Source organism: Fusarium poae (genome assembly GCF_019609905.1).
Source record: "Fusarium poae strain DAOMC 252244 chromosome Unknown contig_2, whole genome shotgun sequence".
Classification (NCBI taxonomy): Eukaryota; Fungi; Ascomycota; class Sordariomycetes; order Hypocreales; family Nectriaceae; genus Fusarium; species Fusarium poae.
In genome coordinates this window covers 910,225-928,436 of record NW_025408660.1, presented here as the reverse complement: position 1 = coordinate 928,436, position 18,212 = coordinate 910,225, and the positions used below count along the sequence as shown (strand labels likewise).

Here is an 18,212-nt window from a genome sequence, read left to right as displayed (position 1 = left end):
TCTTCTCCGGGGCCAAGATAACCATTGCAGATCGTCGAAATCGGCTTGGTAGTGATGTAGTTGAAGCTCTGGAGTGCCTGAAGTCATGGTTTGGGATACGAGAGCTTCAAGGTGATGTACTTTAGCTGCCGCAGTAGAATAACCCAGATCACGTGCAATATATGGGATGTATTGTCATACTGGCAATATATTGGGTTCTTGGCAATACAATACAATATAGGCCAATGTCATATGGCCTAATACAATATGCACCACTTGGCAATACAATAATATTGCGAGGCTTCCATATTGCCAATATACGTATTGTTTATATTATTCGCAACACTGTGTCTCGTTGTTTTTCTTAATTGATTGAAGTCCCCTTTTCTCTGCGTCTTGCTAACCCCAAGTATGGGGTTGGGGTTATTCTTAGCCAATCAGCAGCCCGAGCCAAGCTCACTCCAAAATTTTAAGCGAAGTTGGACATTTTGGGCTAATAGTTCCTAGTCTAGGTCGTAACAGGTTGTTTGTATGATATGACCCATGGGCAGCTTCATAAATGGGTCGTACGTAATATTGCAATAAAAAGCGCGCTTTTTATTAGGAATAAAATGCTGCTTCGTTATAATAAAAAGCGGCTTAATACACATGTGTATTATGCACGTGCTCATCCCTACAATACACACAATTTCACCCCAATATTTGACAGATAGTGTAGGTTGAGGGATTTTTGGAGCACTCATGTTACGCGTGGTCGCACTCCTTGCATAATGTGATTGTCGTAGGCAAGATCCCTTGGACTTGTTGTTAGGGCGATGTCGGAGGAAATGTCACCTTTACATCTATGTAAAGACTATCGATCATTCTGAAGCCTGACATTGAACTGGAGAGGTACATTTGCTTTCAGGAATTTGTCTGTCCAAACACTTGATCAAGTCTCTACTAGCTGTTGCCTTTCAGACCTCTCGTATATTGTTACGTACCATTTGGTGCCTTTTCAGCTGAGGCAGCAGTTATCTCCGTAGCCGCTGTGTTAATTGTGATCTGAGCTCTTAGTGGCTCACAACGCACAGCATGATTGGTGTATAAATATGGAGTACGATAACTGACAGGGTTATCTGCACCTGAAGAGGGGGGACTTCCCCCCCAAAAAGGCTCAATTTTACTTTTCGTCAACCTAGCAAACATGTCAAATACTTGCGTTGCAATCGACCCCGATGGTGACACTCTAGTCATCCTCGCAATCAAGCAGGACCCTCATCCTCCGTCTACAGAACCCTCCGACTCCGCCAACTCCACAGAACCGGCCGAACCCGCTGGCACCCCAGACTCCCCGGAATTCATCGAGAAACATTTTCTCTGCTCCAAGAAGCATCTGACACTTGCATCGCGTCGTGCTTCTAAGCTGTTCTCAAGCGCCTTCAAAGAAGCCTCAAAACAAGACGATGGTCTTTATCATTGGAACTTTGGGGAAGTTTTTGACGCTCAAGCCTTTGAGCTGGTCTTGAAGATAATACATGGAAAAACCCGCGGACTTCCCCAGAATGCTGAACTGGATCTTCTATCAAGAATTGCTTCTATTGTTGATGATCTAGAATGCCATGATGCTCTTTCGTTCTTCACTGAGACATGGCTTTCGTCATACGGTTGGCTTTATACACTCCCGCAAAGAATGGATAAAACACTAGCACAACTTATTCTCGTTTCCTTTGTCTTTGCGAATGAAAATCTCTTCCAGAAGTGTACACAGAGAGCTGCTCGATATACCAGCGAGGGTATGCCTACATTTGATCTACCAATCCGTGCAGATATTCCTAGTAAGTCGACTTGTGCAAAATGATAGCTTACGCTTACAAAGATAGGTCGTATCGAAGAAAGCAGGACAGAAATCTTGCAATACCTAGTTGATGGACTATATAAGGTTCAAGATGACCTTCTTCACCGGAAGCTGGGATGCAGTGAGGGTTGTAGAGCTATGCTCCTAGGATCTTTGCTACAAGTTATGAGAGCAGTCAGTCTGTACCCACGACCCGAGTCTCCCTTTTACTCGCTCAGACTCGACTTGATTATCAGCTCTTTGCGCGATATGCAGTCATCGATGTATTACAGCTCGGTAGCAGAAAGCCCTGCAGGGAAACATCCGGGTACATGGCTACTACATGATCAGCCAACGTCTCCACCTGCTACCCAATTTAATGCTGTTACTACTCAATCAACTTCAAGCCTTTTTGGGTCTGGTTTCTCACATTTCGTTACCTCCACTACAGCTCAAAATACCTCTGATCCACGTCCAGCTTTCGGTGGACTCTTCGGTAGGGGTGCCGCCTCTCGGAACGACACTACTCCTAGAGCTGCCTCTGGCGGGTTATTCGACACTTCAACTACGACTCAAAGTACCCCTACTCCCAACGCGACTTCCAGCAGTGGATTCGGTGGAAGCGCCGCCCCTCAACGCGATAACCCTACTTCTAGAACAGCTTCTGGCGGATCATTCGGCGCTTCTACTGTGTCTCAGAGTACCCCTACATTTGGCGGTGGATTTGGTGCTGCTCCTGCGGCTCAAAACAACACTACCCCCAGGACAACCAGTGGAATTTTTGGTGCAAAACCTCAGCCTACTTCAACTCTCGCAGCTCCTTCTGGAGGACTTTTTGGGGCAAGGACCGTGCCTCAAACTGACAATGCTTCTCGCAGCGCATCTCACTTGCCGGCTGATAGTCTTTTTGGAAATTCTGCTACTGCTGGCGCGTCTTCTACTCCTCAAACAAGCGATCCGTCTAGTACAGCTTCTACAAAGAACGAAGAGGCGCCTAAGAAGATTGTTCAACACAGCTGCTGTCTGAAAAGTTTCATTGATCCTTTGTTGCTTGTAGCGGAGAGTAAGATTCAAGGGTTGAATCTGGCTGACTTTCCTCAACCATAGTTGATGGATGGCTGAGAGTTGTCTTGCGATGAATTCTTATCATGAGAAGAAACTGAATATGCAAGCATGTTATAACGTAATCCATAAGCGAGCGCCGCACTTTCCAGCACTGCTCAGCAATTATCCTCGATTACACCGTTATTACACTAATAATCAACAACAATTGCATCGGAAATAGATCAAGCCGATGATTCTGCAGTCTCTGGGCAAGTTCACGCATTATGCCCAGCTTTACCGCAAGTGCCACAGCGCCGCGATTTTGAACGGGCACTTCCCGCATAACTACCATTCTGTTGCCTTTCCTGGGGTGTTTTATCATTTGTGTCACAGCCTGAAGCCTGAGGCCTGAACTGATCCTGATCTGAGGGCGCTATAGCTATATATATGAGAATGCAGTATAAGGTTAGGGACCTTACATCCTAGTCTTTTGCCATTTAGTGCAGCGGTAAGACCCTGAATGCATCCAGGGACCCTGGCCGTGACAATTTGCAGCCTTTTTAGCCAGTAAATCAATCCTGTGCGTCTTGCACAGTAAGTGATCCTCCTAGCCTAGTAGTCAATGACAAAATCAATTGTACTCGTTGGCTAGCCGGGAGGAACGGGATTTGCGAGTGAGACCAAAAGAACCAGTAAAGAACCAGTTGAAGTGGCACCAATACTAATCGGTTAAACAACGGCAGACGCCTTACGGATCAATCGGGGCGATTACTGACATAATTTGGGCACCTAGGTGCCCATGTATTGGCCGCCCCCGAAATTAGGCAAAGGAGCTGCTGACAGGGAAAACCCCGGTACCTCATCTTTGCAGGATTTCCACCAAAAAATAGGTACCGAATTTTCATCAGTTAGTAACATAGATCAACCCGGAGCAACCCCTCCATTTGCATGTACAAAGATTGGGCGGGTTTCACCGCAAAATTAAGGTACCTTTTTTTTCCCTGTCAGCAGCCCCTTTGCCCGGTCAGTGCACTCCCCGTGCTAGAGGCACGGATACTTACAGCCCTGTGATAATGCATCTGTTGAACAGTAGGATGGCCGCACGGGGGGTATCGTGTGACCTATCGGTCAGCTGTCGGCTACCCTAGACCTATTCGGGAAAGCATAATAAGCAGACCCCTCTCCAAGGAAGGCGGGGGGGAAGTTAGACAATACACATATAATTAAGGACATCAAGGCGCACGCGATCCATTCAACAGCATCCGCCTGTATATATAAGTAGAGACATGTTATGGTTAATAATAGTGGGACTGGATCTGTTGTGACATTATACTAGTGGGTCAGCCTTTTTTTTGACCAATTGGAGGCAATAAAAGTGACGCCCCCGTAAGGATGACGCCCCCGTATCAAAAACATCACGCCCCCCTATCAATTCCCCTTTTTATATCCACCTCAAATCCTCCCCTGGAAAGATCAACTAGTTAAAGAATGACATCTCGGCAACACAAATCAAGCCAGCAAAACGTGTTACAATTTGGGAATGCGTCTAGCACCGCTTAGTGTTCGGTGATGGCGTTGATGGTGTAAACACCTTGCCAGGAAGCGGCCTTGGGGACTCGTCGTGGTTGAACTTGAAGACAGAAATCTGGTGTAGACCCTTCTTGTTGACCTTACGTTTCTCGGCGACTAAGACCCTCAAATCCAAGGTGTTGGTACAGTATTCATGGAAAGGGGCAGAAATGGACGTGTTGGGTCGGATCCTATAACGTGCTGCTTCGGTCGTCGTCTGCACCTGCGAACAACATCTAGGGTTTGGGTTTGTTCTTAACAACCTCAAAGCCTTCCATAGTATCGAGAGCATTGCGAATCTCTTTCTTATACTTCGGAATACCACCAGAGTAACAAACAGGCTCATAAATCTTGCCTGGAATTGATCCACCCATATATCTACCGTTATTAGTATAAACATCTTTATCAAAGTTATGTATTTACTTACGTAGAGCGTGTAGTTGGGAAGAGAGATTTGTTATTCAGGTTGAGAATATGCTGCTTCCATTCTTTACCGGCCTTCTCCGTGGGATTGATGTATTTAATGTTATTAAGTGTCATCTTGTCAATGGCGTCTACAATCCAACGGCCTTGCACGGAGACGGATGTAGGGCCATTGCTGAGAAGGGTCGGGCCGTGGGGGCCGTAGATATGGAACATATTGGGATAGCCAGGGGTAGAAACACCGAGGTAGGTCTTTACTTGTAAGCATGCATTGGAAGTGTTTAGAGGGTTACTCACTGTGGCGCCAGTCTTCCATTCCTCCTCAAGCTTGGCGTCGTAAATGCTTTCAAGGCCAAGCTGTGTCATCACTGAATCTATTAGCAGAATCACTCATCTCCTATCATATAGCACCTACCACCAGTGACAACATCCTATCAAAATTAGCGTCGTTCATCAAAGTTCTTGGGGTGACCTACAAATCCAGTCGCCACAGCAATAACATCAAACTCATGATGCGTCCCGTCTTCCAAAGTAATACCCGTCTTAGTAAACTCCTTGATCGCGTTGTTCCTGATATCAACAATATCCACATTCTCTCTGTTAAACTGCTCGTAGTAATCATACTCAAGACAGGGTCTCTTGACGCCAAAGTAATGCGGCATGTCCAGCGGCGCAAGAAGATCTCTCTTCCTGGGGTCGCCGATCCTGTTGCGTGTCTTCTTAGCCCAGAACCTGTATGATTCCTTGTTCGCCTCGGCGTTGAACAGGTTGTCCTTGTACAAAGCAACCCAATATCTGAAGCCGCCATCTGCCCAGACCTGCTCGTAGAACTTCTCACGCTCCTCGGGGGTGTCGTCAAAGGTGTTCTTCTCATACCAGTCGTAGTGGAAGCCAGCAAAGCATTCTTCGCGGTAGCGAAGAGCTCGGGGTAGAACTTCTTGGCGGCGTTTTGTTCCTCTGCCGAGGGATACTTGCGCCGCATAGGGACGGCGAGGTTGGGGGTGCGCTGAAAGACTTTCAGGTGTCCAGCCTCAGGACCCCAGGCTTGTGTGATCTGGACTCCTGATGCGCCGGTGCCGATAATGGCGCAGCGCTTGTTGGTCACGTCGACTTTTTCATCGGGCCAGAAGGACGAGTGGTGGATCACGCCTTTGAACTTGTCCATACCTGGCCAGTCGGGAATATATCGACGAGAAGCCTGAAATGTCAGCCCGTTTCCACATCTTCAGCGATATTTGGGGTTACTTACAAATCCAGTACCCAAGACGAGATACTTGGCCTTGGCAACACGACCATCAGCGGTACGAATGTTCCATCGTCCACTCTCAGTGTCGAAATTGCCTTTAACAAAAACAGTATTAAAAGCAATATCCTTCTTGATATCAAGGACCTCATCAACATGGTCAAAGTATGCACGAAGGTCAGCATACGTAGGATAATTGCATGGCCAGGTCCAAGTGTTGTAGACTTCTGGCCACTGGAATTCATATTCGGGCACTTCAGAGTCAACACCAGCGCCGGGGTAGCAGTTCCATCGCCAAGTGCCCTGTTTTGTCAGATTTAGCAATAAGCTCGTAGAAGTGAGTTGGACTTACACCAGTGTCGTTACCAGCTTCGTAAACAACAGTCTTGTAACCTTTGTCGCGGAGAGTCTTGAGCATGAAGATACCAGCGAAGCCAGCACCGACAATAAGAGCGTCTACTTCGAGATTGTCGGCATAGACACCTTGATGGCCATGACGCTCGACGGAGTAATCTGTAAGCTCAGTGTTGAACTTCTTGTGAACTGGAATATTCTCTACCATTGTAGATCTTATTATAAGATAGTGCTTGGGTGATTGTGTTTGAAAAGCTAACGTATCGGGACATACAAAGAGCTTTATAAACCTCATGCCCCACGCATCCCTCACCATGGAAATGGAACAGATCATTTCTTCGAAACCACACGGTAGCGTCATGGGAAAAGCATGAATTCCAGGCTCTATTCCGCGCTGCACAAACTGCGTACCCGCGTCCGCTTCGTCACACCACTCGGTGGATCCCCCAAGCAATACAACACATCTAGACTCAGTGAGGTTACGGCATATGATCTCCCCCGCACGCTCTACCCCGGACTTTACCCCACATGCTACGGATTCCCTCAACTGCCGAGCGCCCGAGGCGCCGCATCCTGGAACTTTATGTGCTGAGCACACTCAAGGAACTGTTTTTACGGATTTATCCCTCCTCGTCTGTGCTTTGTCTGTGCCACTCGCATCTGCAGGTGCGGGCCCGCCACCTGTTAGATACAATACAAGTCTATTACGCCCGGTAGGCCAACGCCCAATGGGCTCTGAAGCTAAAGGTACATACGCTTCGCTAGTTATTGCCTTACTCTCGTCAAGCCCATGAGAATCTCGCCTTATTCTTTCCAGTCTAATCATCACTCTTATCCTTAGCCCTCCTAGATGTTAGTAGTAGCAAGTCAACTTGAAGCCCATTTCCTCCAAGTGTTCAGTTTCCTATCTTTGGCGGCTGAAGCGATGCCTGCTGTTGACCGTTTGAGGGCGTCGGGGGTTATCGGTTAGTGTTGATAAAATGTTGCTATTTTAGGTCGTTCCTGTCATCTCTATTCCAGGCGACCTGTGGCGATCGCGAACCTGACTGTAGCTCGTACCGCATCCATGTTCGGCGCCCAGTTCTGACCGTCTGATGCTGCCTTGCCTCCTAGGTGAAAGGAGAGGTTACCGCGTTTCTCATTCGTACACTGAAACGTATTACTGTGTAAGCCATACGCCCCCCGTCAAAAAGGTCCGTGCGGTATAAATGAAAGAGAGTCAAAAATGGACAACCGATTTCGATCTTTACTGTACCACCGGTAGATAGTTAAGGCCATAAGCAATAGCTTCGGCCGTCCGTATACGGGTTGTGTTCCTCCCTCGTACCTAGGGTGACCGAAAAGGTCTCGATGAAATGGATTGCGGTATTTTTCCACCCAGCCTGCGGATCGTCAGCTGCGACACGTCTCGAACACGCGGGGGAACAAAACAATAAATCCGTGACACCCCCTACCGTGCCCCTTGATTATCATTGGTGCAGTCAGCTCGGGGTCACATTCCGGACCACATCAAATTCATTACCCTACGCCTTGGGCCCGACGAACCCCGAAGGGTCTCGTCACTCCAGGACCGTGTCATCGCAATCTCTTACGTGGCGTAGATGTGTTCTCCATGTTGTCTCTTTTATCTTCTTTTGAGAACACTGCGGTCACATTATGATTCGTTGAAATATAATTGTTGGCTGCATAATCGCGCAAGGCATGGATGAAAAGGGAAGCGGCTGCATATTTTCAACCCCCGCAGATAACAAAGCAAACTGAATTGTGCTGCGTGACGCTTGGAAGCTGTCAATCCTGCCTTTGATTGGGCGCCGGGCAGGGCGGGGTAATAAGACATGTAGGACTAAGGGAGGCAGCAAGCTCGATGTCAAATCGTGTGCCACTTGGCACCTATTAACTATGACCTGACCAGATGCCAAGATTCAAGAGGGCCTTATGAGATTCGTTCTCCCGGGCGTAATAAACTCTCCCAAGATTCAAGAGTGGGGAGCTGAAAGGTCCAAATGAACAGCTCCCGCGCCACCACTCAATGTTACATTCCTCTAATCTATATCGGTCCGCTAACTCCATCTCGTAATAATGGAAAATCCTGTTGTTGTTGCTATAGTCGCTATCAACCGAGCGACAGGCCCAATAAGAGCAGGCTCGACCTTCCCTGACTACTTCTCAACGATTATTCCACTACCTGCCCGCCAACATTCATCTGACCAATCTCTTGCCTTCCTTCCTCTACTGTCATCACTCTCTTCTGCAGTCTGTTTTTTTTATATTCTGCCGCCGACTTAGGTCGTGATCGGCGAGAAAAGTGAAAATTGAATTAACGTAAAAAATATACATGTGGCTTGTTATGCAAGGTGTGGCGCGGGTCAGATGTATCGGAAATAGCTTATATAAGCTGTGGCACAAGGAGGGCGGCTAATAGGCGGACGGGTACCCGTCCTTCTAAAATTGGACGGGTCCCGCCCCAGTTTCCATATATGGTATAGTTTTTCTCCGCTATCGGACCGCCAGCATCGTCACCCTTACACTTGCAAGATCCAGTTCCAGATTCAACATTCAACGCGGCTGAGATACGATGATCCACGAGCAATCCACCAGGGATACGTCACGTCAAGAGATGACCTTGGTTCCCAGGCGTTTTAGGGGTAGGGTTAGCCTTAGGTTGTGGCGTTAAAAGGATAGGTTATAAGGTAGGGCAATAGAGTAAAAATATATAGCTTTAGAGGTTTGTATAAAGTAAGTGGAAGCAGAAGTTTTTAACCCGAGGGGTACAAACCAAGAGGTCATATTATATTCAGAAAAGGTGGCCTATGATTTTCAACCCTGGGGTACAAACCAAGAGGTCGTTATTCAGAAAAGGTAGCCTATGATTTTCAACCCTGGGGTACAAATCGACGTCTACCAAGTCAAGTCTCTGAGCAAACGCATTATATTATTTATATATATAATGTCTTTGTACCCCGGGGTACAAAAACGGAAGCTGCCAATCTGCAATCAAGGTGACTTACATAATCTTTCCCATCATATACCGTGACATCTCAGGATACGTCGTACAATGCGACTACGAGACTGCAGCAGAACGCTTCCTCCCAAGGGACACAGTGGGCTTCGCTTCTCCGCATGGCCATCAAGGATCATGGACATATGATATGATGAAAACGGGCTGTATATATGGCAGCATTACTATTGGCGATCATCCATATCATCACCAAGGTCGGCGTCCTCTGTGAGGAGACAATCGGAACAGCAAGAGTCGGTGCTGTTCAATGCTCTTGTTGGGCAGGTGGGGGAAGCGGACTTATTTATAAATTTCGGGATGACAAGGTATTGAGGTTGAACATGATGGAAGGTACATAGATAGTCCGATCCGTCAGTCACGTACATATAGCTAGGAAGGACATGTCCAGTCTGAAGTTAGATCTTCAACCTAACATCAATCAATCTCATCACCTACTTTAAAAGGTTGTTGAGTTATTAAAGACAGCGCAGCCCTCAAATCAAATCAAATCAAATCAAACAAATTGCCAAACAAATCAATCAAATATGCCAAAATTTTATTTCAATCAAACAAATACGAGATCCTCGATTTGAAATAACATTTGATAGATTTGATACACAACATGTCATCTAGCCTCCATGCTGCCAAACCGTCGACCGCGCTTTCACAGCTTACCCGGAACCTGGCTGGTGAGCAACCCCAGCCAATCAAAGTCATCCATCAAGCCCTCCATTAGTGAGCTACCCCAATACCACTGTCAAGCTGGTGGGGGAGAAAGTAGCTCCTTAACTTTTACATCCCGCCCTAGCGACATCAAGTCGCGTCAGTGCTAGTTTGTTTACCTTTCAACGCGTACCATTCCTCCCACGAGTCGACGCCTAACCCGATGGAATTCGACGACATCATGCTCCCTTCGCCTCCACCCTCTGCCTTTTCTTTTCTCCAACCACCAAGGAATTTGGCGAGTCAATTCGAGCTGACGACGCAGTCGGCATTGCCAGACCACCCTACAGTTGCAGATCTTCCGCGAGCAGTGTGGAGGAACAAACGATATGTTTTGGAAGAGTCCTTGTCCCGGAAGGGCTCAAAGGGTCGGAAGAGCTGGATCAAGCGCCATGGACTTTTTCTTGTTGAGATTGACACTAACGACAGTCCGCTGAGTCCTTACTGGGCCTGTCGCCTGTGCGACGCGAAGGGTCAGCCTGAGTTCTTCGCCGCTGCTGCTACGAGTTCGGCAGCGGACCATCTCCGCAAGAATGTGAATGTGAATGTGAATGTGAATGTGAATGTGAATGTGAATGTGAATGTGAATGTGAATGTGAATGTGAATGTGAATGTGAATGTGAATGTGAATGTGAATGTGAATGTGAATGTGAATGTGAATGTGAATGTGAATGTGATGTTGCGAGCTTGAGTACTATTGGCCAACGCCAGGTCTCACAGGATTTTCGAGAGCAGTCAAGCAGCCGATCCAGATCTGTCAACCGATGAATCTGAACGGCCTAAGCGACGACGCTTGCAGTACAGTACTGTGCCGCGCGCCAGAGTCAAGACGATCCGATAATTGAGCCTGGGACTTCTGATTAACACCAACGTTCCTTTTTCCTTCTTCAGCGATACATTCTTTCAGCAGCTCGCTCAGTGTCCAACAACCAAGTAAAGCAAAATTTGGACCCTTTTTTTACTTGGTTGACAGAACCCCTTGCTTGACTTGGTTTACTCGGCAACAGCGGCTTGATTTACTTGGTTGGTTGGCATTACTCGACTATTTTTCATGCCCTGTATAGCTACGGTGGTAGATCTAGGCTAATATTCCGCTTCGAAGCAAGTGCTTCTGGCATTCAATCGCTGCTACCGTGTCCGAACTGAGCCGGTTCCGTTCATCCGTAATGACCTTCTTTGTCTGTGAGAAGACGCGCTCACATTCAGCGCTCATTGCTGGGCAACTGAACAAGTCAAACGCCATCTTCGACAGGATAGGATAGTCAGATGCATGGCGAACCCACCACTCCAGAGGATCCTCAACATCCAGATCAGCCTTGTTAGTCCTCGCCATAAACTCATCCAGCTCAGACGTCAACTTTACCCGCTTCTTTCCTCGTGTAGCTGACATCGCAGTGACAGCAAGCCTCTGCCGACGCTTACGAGCTTGCTGAAGTGGATCAAGAGCGATACTGTTGTCAGCAATTGCTTCCTCCTCCAGCTCCTCCGGCTCCTCCTCTTGTCCTACTCCGTCCATTCGGTCCGCTTCCGCAGCTGCTGCCTCGTATTGTGCAAAAACCTCCTGTACCACTCTCTTTGCGCCGCTGATCCATTGCCTGTTGTGACTCCATTCAAGCTCGAAATAGGTAAATTTGTTAGCCGGATGTAGGGCAACTGCACACCGGTATGCAGGGGTGGCATCAGTGAGGCCAAAATATTCCTCAAGCTTGATACGAGCGGCATCAATAGCATGGGAATAGTATGTTGACACCACGTCAGGGTGATCATCTGCGAACTTCCCAGCCTCTTGGAGCTTCTTGAAGAGCACATCCAGCGACTCGAGAGTCTCGTGAAGTGAGCCATGTGATCCTTCTGAGCCAGATTTGTTAGCCCGGCCCTCCATGCGTTTTGTTAGATCCTTGAAAGGTTTGAGGATATTGAGGAAGTGATCGAGATCAACCCAATCCTGCAGAGTTAGGATATCTTGTGAGATATCGTATCCTTCGGCGACGATGCGGCGATAGTTGAGAAAGAAGAGATCAATGGCGTGGCGGAGTTTCAGAGCTCTCTCAATCATGGAATATACAGAGTTCCAGCGGATACCACCATCGACCAGGACCCTGGTGTAGAGGTGTTCGATACTGCCTTCGTCATAAGCCCGCAGGATGTACTGTTTCAGCCGCTCCCGTCTCTGGTCGCTTCTGTTGATCCACACGCAGAAGTTATGGAGCTTGCCAATACAGCTTTGCTTCCTCCATATCTCAAACCGCTCGTCATCGGATGCAGCGCGCAGCTGTTTCTCCAGCTTGCTAACGCCCTTGCCAAAGAGAAGAGCTTTGACGATGATGTTCAGCATATGGCCGACGCACCGAAGGCGGCTTTCGCGGTTGATTGTCGGGTACTGCTCTGCTAGCTCTTGGATGCATACATCGTTGCTTGCAGCGTTGTCCATCATGAAGAAGCCAATGATTGGCGAGACGTCGTAAAAGTCGATGACGGTCGACAACACTTTGGCAATGTTCTCACCGGAATGAGGACCCTTTAGAGGTGGGAGGTCTAGAAGAGCTGTTTGTAACTTGTGGCGCTCATCCAGGAAGTGAGCGACAACGGCAAGATAGTTTGTCCCTTCTTCAGATGTCCATGCATCCATCGATACATGGACCTTGCTTTTGGCGGATTGCAGCTTTGTCCTTAGCCAAACGCGTCTCCCACCATCGCCAAGCCACTTCTCTTTAACCCAACTGCCAAGAGTAAATGGGCTTCTGGGAAGGATCTTATCAATATCCTCCAGATAATTGATAAACATCTCATTCGTCCGCTGATGAGTCGCCTAACGAAATGTGAGGCCAAGGTCAATCACCCAGTCAGTAAAATCGTCCTTGAATTTCAGGTCGTTGAACACCGCACGCCGGCTTCCGAGGTATGGCGTAAGGCTTGCTGTCCTCTTGGCTATGCTAAAAGGATCGGCTCCTATGGCTTTGTAACCGAATTCTTCCAGTCTATGCTACTGTTTAAGGTAATAATTGATGCTGGTCGTGCTCTCACTGGCAAAAAGCGCAGCATCGTGATGGCCGCTACTATGGCAATACTTGCAGAGCCAGAACTTATTATTCCCATCTGTAGTAAGCTGTGCGCCGTGCCTGTAGATTGCTAAAGGCTGGGATTTGGAGTTGATGGCGCGCTTGTGGGGCTGGCGGTATCGAATAGATGGTACTGGCTTCCTGTTGTAGCGGATTTTGTCCCAGTCGATAGGGAAAGGGCACTGAGAGGCGTCCGGCGCACCTCTTTCGTCAGAAAGCCTTGAAGGGGAGGGCTTATCGTTAGACACATGGGTTTGAGTTGAGGCGGAGCTAGGAGTGCTCGGCTGGGCGGGGCCGAGCGACTCAGAAGGGGTCCTAGGAGGAGTGGTTTTTTCGAGCCTTCCATGAGGCTTAAAGAATGGGCGCGAAGACATATTTGGTTTGTTCTTCAAGTTATTGGACCAAATCGGCAGCCTTGGCTCTGTGGAAAGGTTGGAGGAGAAAGAAAAGGAGATCCTCACCCATTTCATTTAAAGACTGGGCCAATCAGGGTGCGCTGTCTTCCTAGCCTGCCCTATTAAGGTTAGACTTTGTTGGCCACTTTCCCAATCCGGTAACTTAGTCGAGTAACTTCAAGTTAACTCGAGTAAGCCAAAAAAAAGGCTTGCTTGTGGTTGGTCGGAGGGGGTCTTACTTGTGGTTGGTTGTTACGTAATCAACCAACCACAACCAAGCAAATCAAATAACTTGGTTATTGGACACACTGGTCGCGGTTGTGGCTGGATCATCTCGACGAAGACTAGGTACTGATTTTGTACGTATCTTAGGGGCACATACGAGAGAGGCTTTCAACCGCAGGATCTCCCCGCTTCTAGTATAACACATGTGCTGTACGCGTTCATGAATGTACAGAATAATGGCACCGTGTACCTGCATCCGGGATATAATAGCCATACCAAGACCATTGATTCTAATTCTTCTCAGATTCACGGAAGATACGTACGCAGGTTTGGAAAAGCATTACGAAGGTGATTGTAAGTAACTAACTTATCCCTACATTGAAACTCATCTGCTAGCATATACGGTTGAAGCTCAGACTTGGGTGTGCTCGTTTGCTGACAGGGGTCGAACCTCAATCTATAGCCTGGCTCGAAAGTGATAAGCAGAATGCGTTTGGGTGTGTTAAACAACTTTTTTCCCTCAAAAAGGCGCACCGCCAGGTTAAAGTCCTGCTTTCTATAGGCGGTTGGACTTGGTCTACAAACTTTGCCACTACTGCAGCTAGTGCCGCCGGCAGATCTATTTTTGCCAAGTCAGCAGTGACTCTTGTGAAAGACTGGGGCTTCGACGGCGTCGACATTGACTGGGAGTACCCAGCTACTGATGAGGATGCCTCTAATATGATACTCCTCCTTGAGGCGGTTCGAGCCGAGCTCGATGCATACGCTGCTGAACACGCACCGGGCTATCACTTCCAACTTACCATCGCCGCCCCTGCAGGCTCCAGCCACTACAGCAAGTTACACCTAGCGGATCTTGGCGCTAAGGTCGACTACATCAATCTCATGGCCTACGACTATGCTGGATCGTGGAGTCCTGTGGCTGGTCACAACGCCAATCTCTATGCGAACACGGATCTCCCCCAGTCTACCCCCTTCAATACGGATGACGCTGTCAAAGCTTACCTTGAGGCCGGGGTTCCTGCCCGTAAACTTGTCCTCGGCATGCTTGTATACGGTCGATCCTTTCTCGGTTCATCTGGCATGGGGGAGCCACACTCCGGCGTGGGACTTGCCAATAAAGCACTCGGCAGCTGGGAGGATGGCGTTTGGGACTACAAGGCATTGTCCAAGTAGGGCCTCACGGCCATGTACGACGAGAAGGCACAAGCCTACTACGGCAAGCACCCATCTGGTCTCGGTGTCTACTCGTATGACACTCCGGAGGCGGTCCAGAAAAAGGTGTCGTATCTAAAACAGCATGGTCTGGGAGGGGCAATGTTCTGGGAGGCATCAGGAGACGGGAAAGGGCAAGAATCGTTGGTGGAAGCGAGCTTCAGATCATTGGGAAATACTGACGACACAGAGAATCTACTTGTTTATCCTGACTCAAGATACAAAAACATTGCCGCAGGCTTGGAAGCAGGAGTTATGATTTAAATGGCAATACAGCTACGAGATAGATAGGCAGTCTAGGATGCAGAACATTCCATGAGCTTATCAGAATAGGTTGTGCAGAAGCTGAATCGCGATAACCTCGTCGTGGTAATAGCGGAGATCAAGCAAAGGAACAGTGAGAAAAAGAAGCAAAATGCAGTGGCACTAGGGGATCACCATTGCGACGGCTATAACCCAAGCCGTATAGTAACAGGTTTCGGTCGCATCGAGTGATTAGAACTTGGAGTAATTAATTGAGTGACAAGATACTAATTTACTAACACTGTTAAATCGAAACATTCAACGAAGTGTGCTTTAGGTAATGTCGAGAGACTTGTTTAGCTCATTAGACATTGGTCTTCTGACTTCTATATAGACGACATAGTTACACAACGGCATAGGTGAACCGAAACTGAATTGAGAAATCCTTTTGATGCGACATCACCATCAGTAAAGCTCTTGGGTAGCCATACAGGTATTGACTTCGCAGCTTGTCAGCAATCATCAATCACCTCCATGTGCATTGAAGATCTCCTACAGCACTTGAAAAGTTGAGTCCCTTTCACCAAGAAAGGTTTGCTTCAATGGCTTGCTTATGAAAGTCATTACGTAGGACATCAAGCAGGGTTCTCATACTTCTGTGCTACACCACCATCATCTTCAGCCACGTTAGTATCTGTTCGTTGACAACAGCAGGCGATTCCCATAATATCCAGCGAGACCCATCTATCTCCTTACACGTCAAGCTCTCGAAGTATCGATCCATTTCCTCGGTCAGGTTCGTCGGCAAAGTTTCGTCATGAGTGGCAGCCAGAAATAGCGCTGGCATTGAGAATTTGACGGGCTTCAGTAAGAGTCGTAACTCATCGAGATAATTTTGTGCCTGTGTTCGATACCAGCGAAGGGGCCCTTCCACTTTAGATTTTCCATTCTGGAAATAACGAGAGACATAATACTCCAGCTCGGCATCAGACAACAGATGGGATCGGTTCAGTTTGGATAAATTATGGAATATGATTCCCGTCGATGCATCGAAGCCGACTTCGTCATGAGGGCCCGTCCCGCCAAACATGGCATTCAGAAACTGTCGGACCTTTGTTTCTTCTGTTATCTCTTCGTCGATCTGCGTGCCCCGAAATTGCAGTTGGTATCTCAAGTTCTTCATATCCTCACTCTGCGCGACGTCATCCAGCGAACGATAGATTTGTGAAGGCGGGATGAACGGTGTGCCGACGCTGAAAATACCCTGAACCAGGTCCGGAAACCACAGAGCTGTACGCCAAACCACCGCGGCGCCCCAGTCGTGTCCACCGAGGATGATCTTTTTGTCTTTGGCGACAAGGTCTGCCAGGTCTCTGACATCCTCAGCAATGTTTCTTAAACCGTACAAGCTGAGCTGGCAAGATACGTTGGTTCTACCAAAGTCTAGCATGTCTGGTGCGATGACCTGATATCCTTGAGATTGCAAACAAGGAATCTGATACCGCCAGCCAAAAGCTAAATCAGGAAACCCATGCAGAAGGAAAATTGTCGCCAGTGGCTCATTCTCCGGGTCAGCCCTCATGTAATGGTAGGATTTGTGTCGAACTGTTGCTGTGTGCCATGTTACTCTAGGATCATGGATTCCAAGCTTATCAGCCATGTTTTCGAGTTCGCTGTGTTTGATGGGGTTTTATACGGTCGTCCCTTGAAGGGTGCAACCAACAACCGTTACGTTAGTTTTGAATATTTTCAGGTTGTGATCCAAAGTTTCAGAAACGAAAGGTCTTGTGCTAGTCTCCCCCACATCTATTTCTTATATAACTCACATGGAAGAGAAAACTGATGCAGGAAAAAAAAGTATGTCATCAAAATTTAGAAGCTAAATTGATGTAGAGATGTGTCTGGCCGTAGTGGGCTGAAAGATACAGTAAAGATCCAATTCGGCTGTCCATCTGCATAACCTCTTCGATTTCTAGCGCACGAACCAAGTATACGGGGTGTATATAGTAATCACTGGTTGTACTGTGCTCAGCATATCCTAACGACTAAGCTATAATCGGGCGGCCCGTAGTGGTGTTATTAGGTGTAGCTGCTCCTGGTCGCTCAAAGTAAGCTTATTTTAAATTGATTAAACCAGGCAAGCGGCCTCTAATTTCGGCCGTTACTCTATTGCGAAAACGGAAGAACAGCCAGTTGGACGAACAGCGCGCCAGGGAGATCGCAGCCGTACTCAGTGGACCAGACAGTCATTCAAGGCCAAGGCTGGTGCACAACTCCACTCCTAAACTCCACTGCGAACATCCACGGCTGCGAACATACTGCAGGGCACGCATCATCCCTGGGGATAGGCTGCGTATTAGCCACAGTTTGAGCGATAGTTTCCATGACAAAAGCAGAACCGAAACAATACGATATCTTTCTAATGATTGCTGCTCTAGGTAACCTGTATCATTATACAGCCGAGAAGCTTGTGGGTGTCTAAAACCATTGAACATGTCCAGTTTATACAATACTGTAAGGCAGACCGAAATTTGGGGGTCTATCAGGGCTGTTTCGGACTTGAACGAGTACAGAAGGAAACAAAAATAGGGCAAAGGGTCTCTTTTGGACTGCAGTACAGATGGAATGGTTGGTACGCTTTCGTGAACCATCAATTCAAACTGTTGTTGAATACACGATCTCAGAAGTTAGTGGGTACATCATGTTGTGAAAGCGGCATAGGCGCAGGCGGGGCTTTGACAAGACCTCTCTACCCAATTCCAACAACTAAGAAATGTCATGAGTTCGATTTTGTATGTAACAGAGAAGCTATGGAAACAAATGTCAAGATACGCCATCTTGTGTGTCGCATTTCGCCCTGCCGTACCGATGGGTTGCTAAAGGAGATTTGAGAATTGTGGCGCTATCCTCCATTCGTCCACACGCC

The 18,212-nt window shown here is 47.8% G+C and overlaps 5 protein-coding genes across 5 annotated transcripts; 3 read left to right on the top strand and 2 right to left on the bottom strand.

The window, feature by feature from the left end:
* Positions 1 to 1,165: 1,165 nt before the first annotated feature.
* On the top strand, positions 1,166 to 2,902 carry FPOAC1_013522 (uncharacterized protein; the record flags this gene model as incomplete). Its single annotated transcript, XM_044857863.1, has 2 exons — positions 1,166 to 1,796; positions 1,842 to 2,902. The coding sequence occupies 2 exons, from the start codon at positions 1,166 to 1,168 to the stop codon at positions 2,900 to 2,902; spliced, it is 1,692 nt and encodes a 563-aa protein (XP_044701245.1).
* A 1,483-nt stretch (positions 2,903 to 4,385) lies between these two features.
* On the bottom strand, positions 4,386 to 6,636 carry FPOAC1_013521 (uncharacterized protein; the record flags this gene model as incomplete). The annotated part of the gene is made up of 9 exons (XM_044857862.1): positions 4,386 to 4,625; positions 4,672 to 4,786; positions 4,836 to 5,083; positions 5,129 to 5,199; positions 5,247 to 5,262; positions 5,308 to 5,639; positions 5,708 to 6,029; positions 6,081 to 6,377; positions 6,427 to 6,636. The coding sequence occupies 9 exons, from the start codon at positions 6,634 to 6,636 to the stop codon at positions 4,386 to 4,388; spliced, it is 1,851 nt and encodes a 616-aa protein (XP_044701244.1).
* A 3,694-nt stretch (positions 6,637 to 10,330) lies between these two features.
* FPOAC1_013520 (uncharacterized protein) lies at positions 10,331 to 10,990 on the top strand (the record flags this gene model as incomplete). Its single annotated transcript, XM_044857861.1, has 2 exons — positions 10,331 to 10,684; positions 10,880 to 10,990. The coding sequence occupies 2 exons, from the start codon at positions 10,331 to 10,333 to the stop codon at positions 10,988 to 10,990; spliced, it is 465 nt and encodes a 154-aa protein (XP_044701243.1).
* A 3,041-nt stretch (positions 10,991 to 14,031) lies between these two features.
* On the top strand, positions 14,032 to 15,004 carry CHIT46 (Endochitinase 46; the record flags this gene model as incomplete). Its single annotated transcript, XM_044857860.1, has 3 exons — positions 14,032 to 14,038; positions 14,133 to 14,147; positions 14,391 to 15,004. The coding sequence occupies 3 exons, from the start codon at positions 14,032 to 14,034 to the stop codon at positions 15,002 to 15,004; spliced, it is 636 nt and encodes a 211-aa protein (XP_044701242.1).
* Positions 15,005 to 15,947: 943 nt separating this feature from the next.
* On the bottom strand, positions 15,948 to 16,946 carry FPOAC1_013518 (uncharacterized protein; the record flags this gene model as incomplete). The annotated part of the gene is made up of 1 exon (XM_044857859.1): positions 15,948 to 16,946. One exon carries the CDS (start codon positions 16,944 to 16,946, stop codon positions 15,948 to 15,950), a length of 999 nt encoding a protein of 332 aa, XP_044701241.1.
* Positions 16,947 to 18,212: the final 1,266 nt, after the last annotated feature.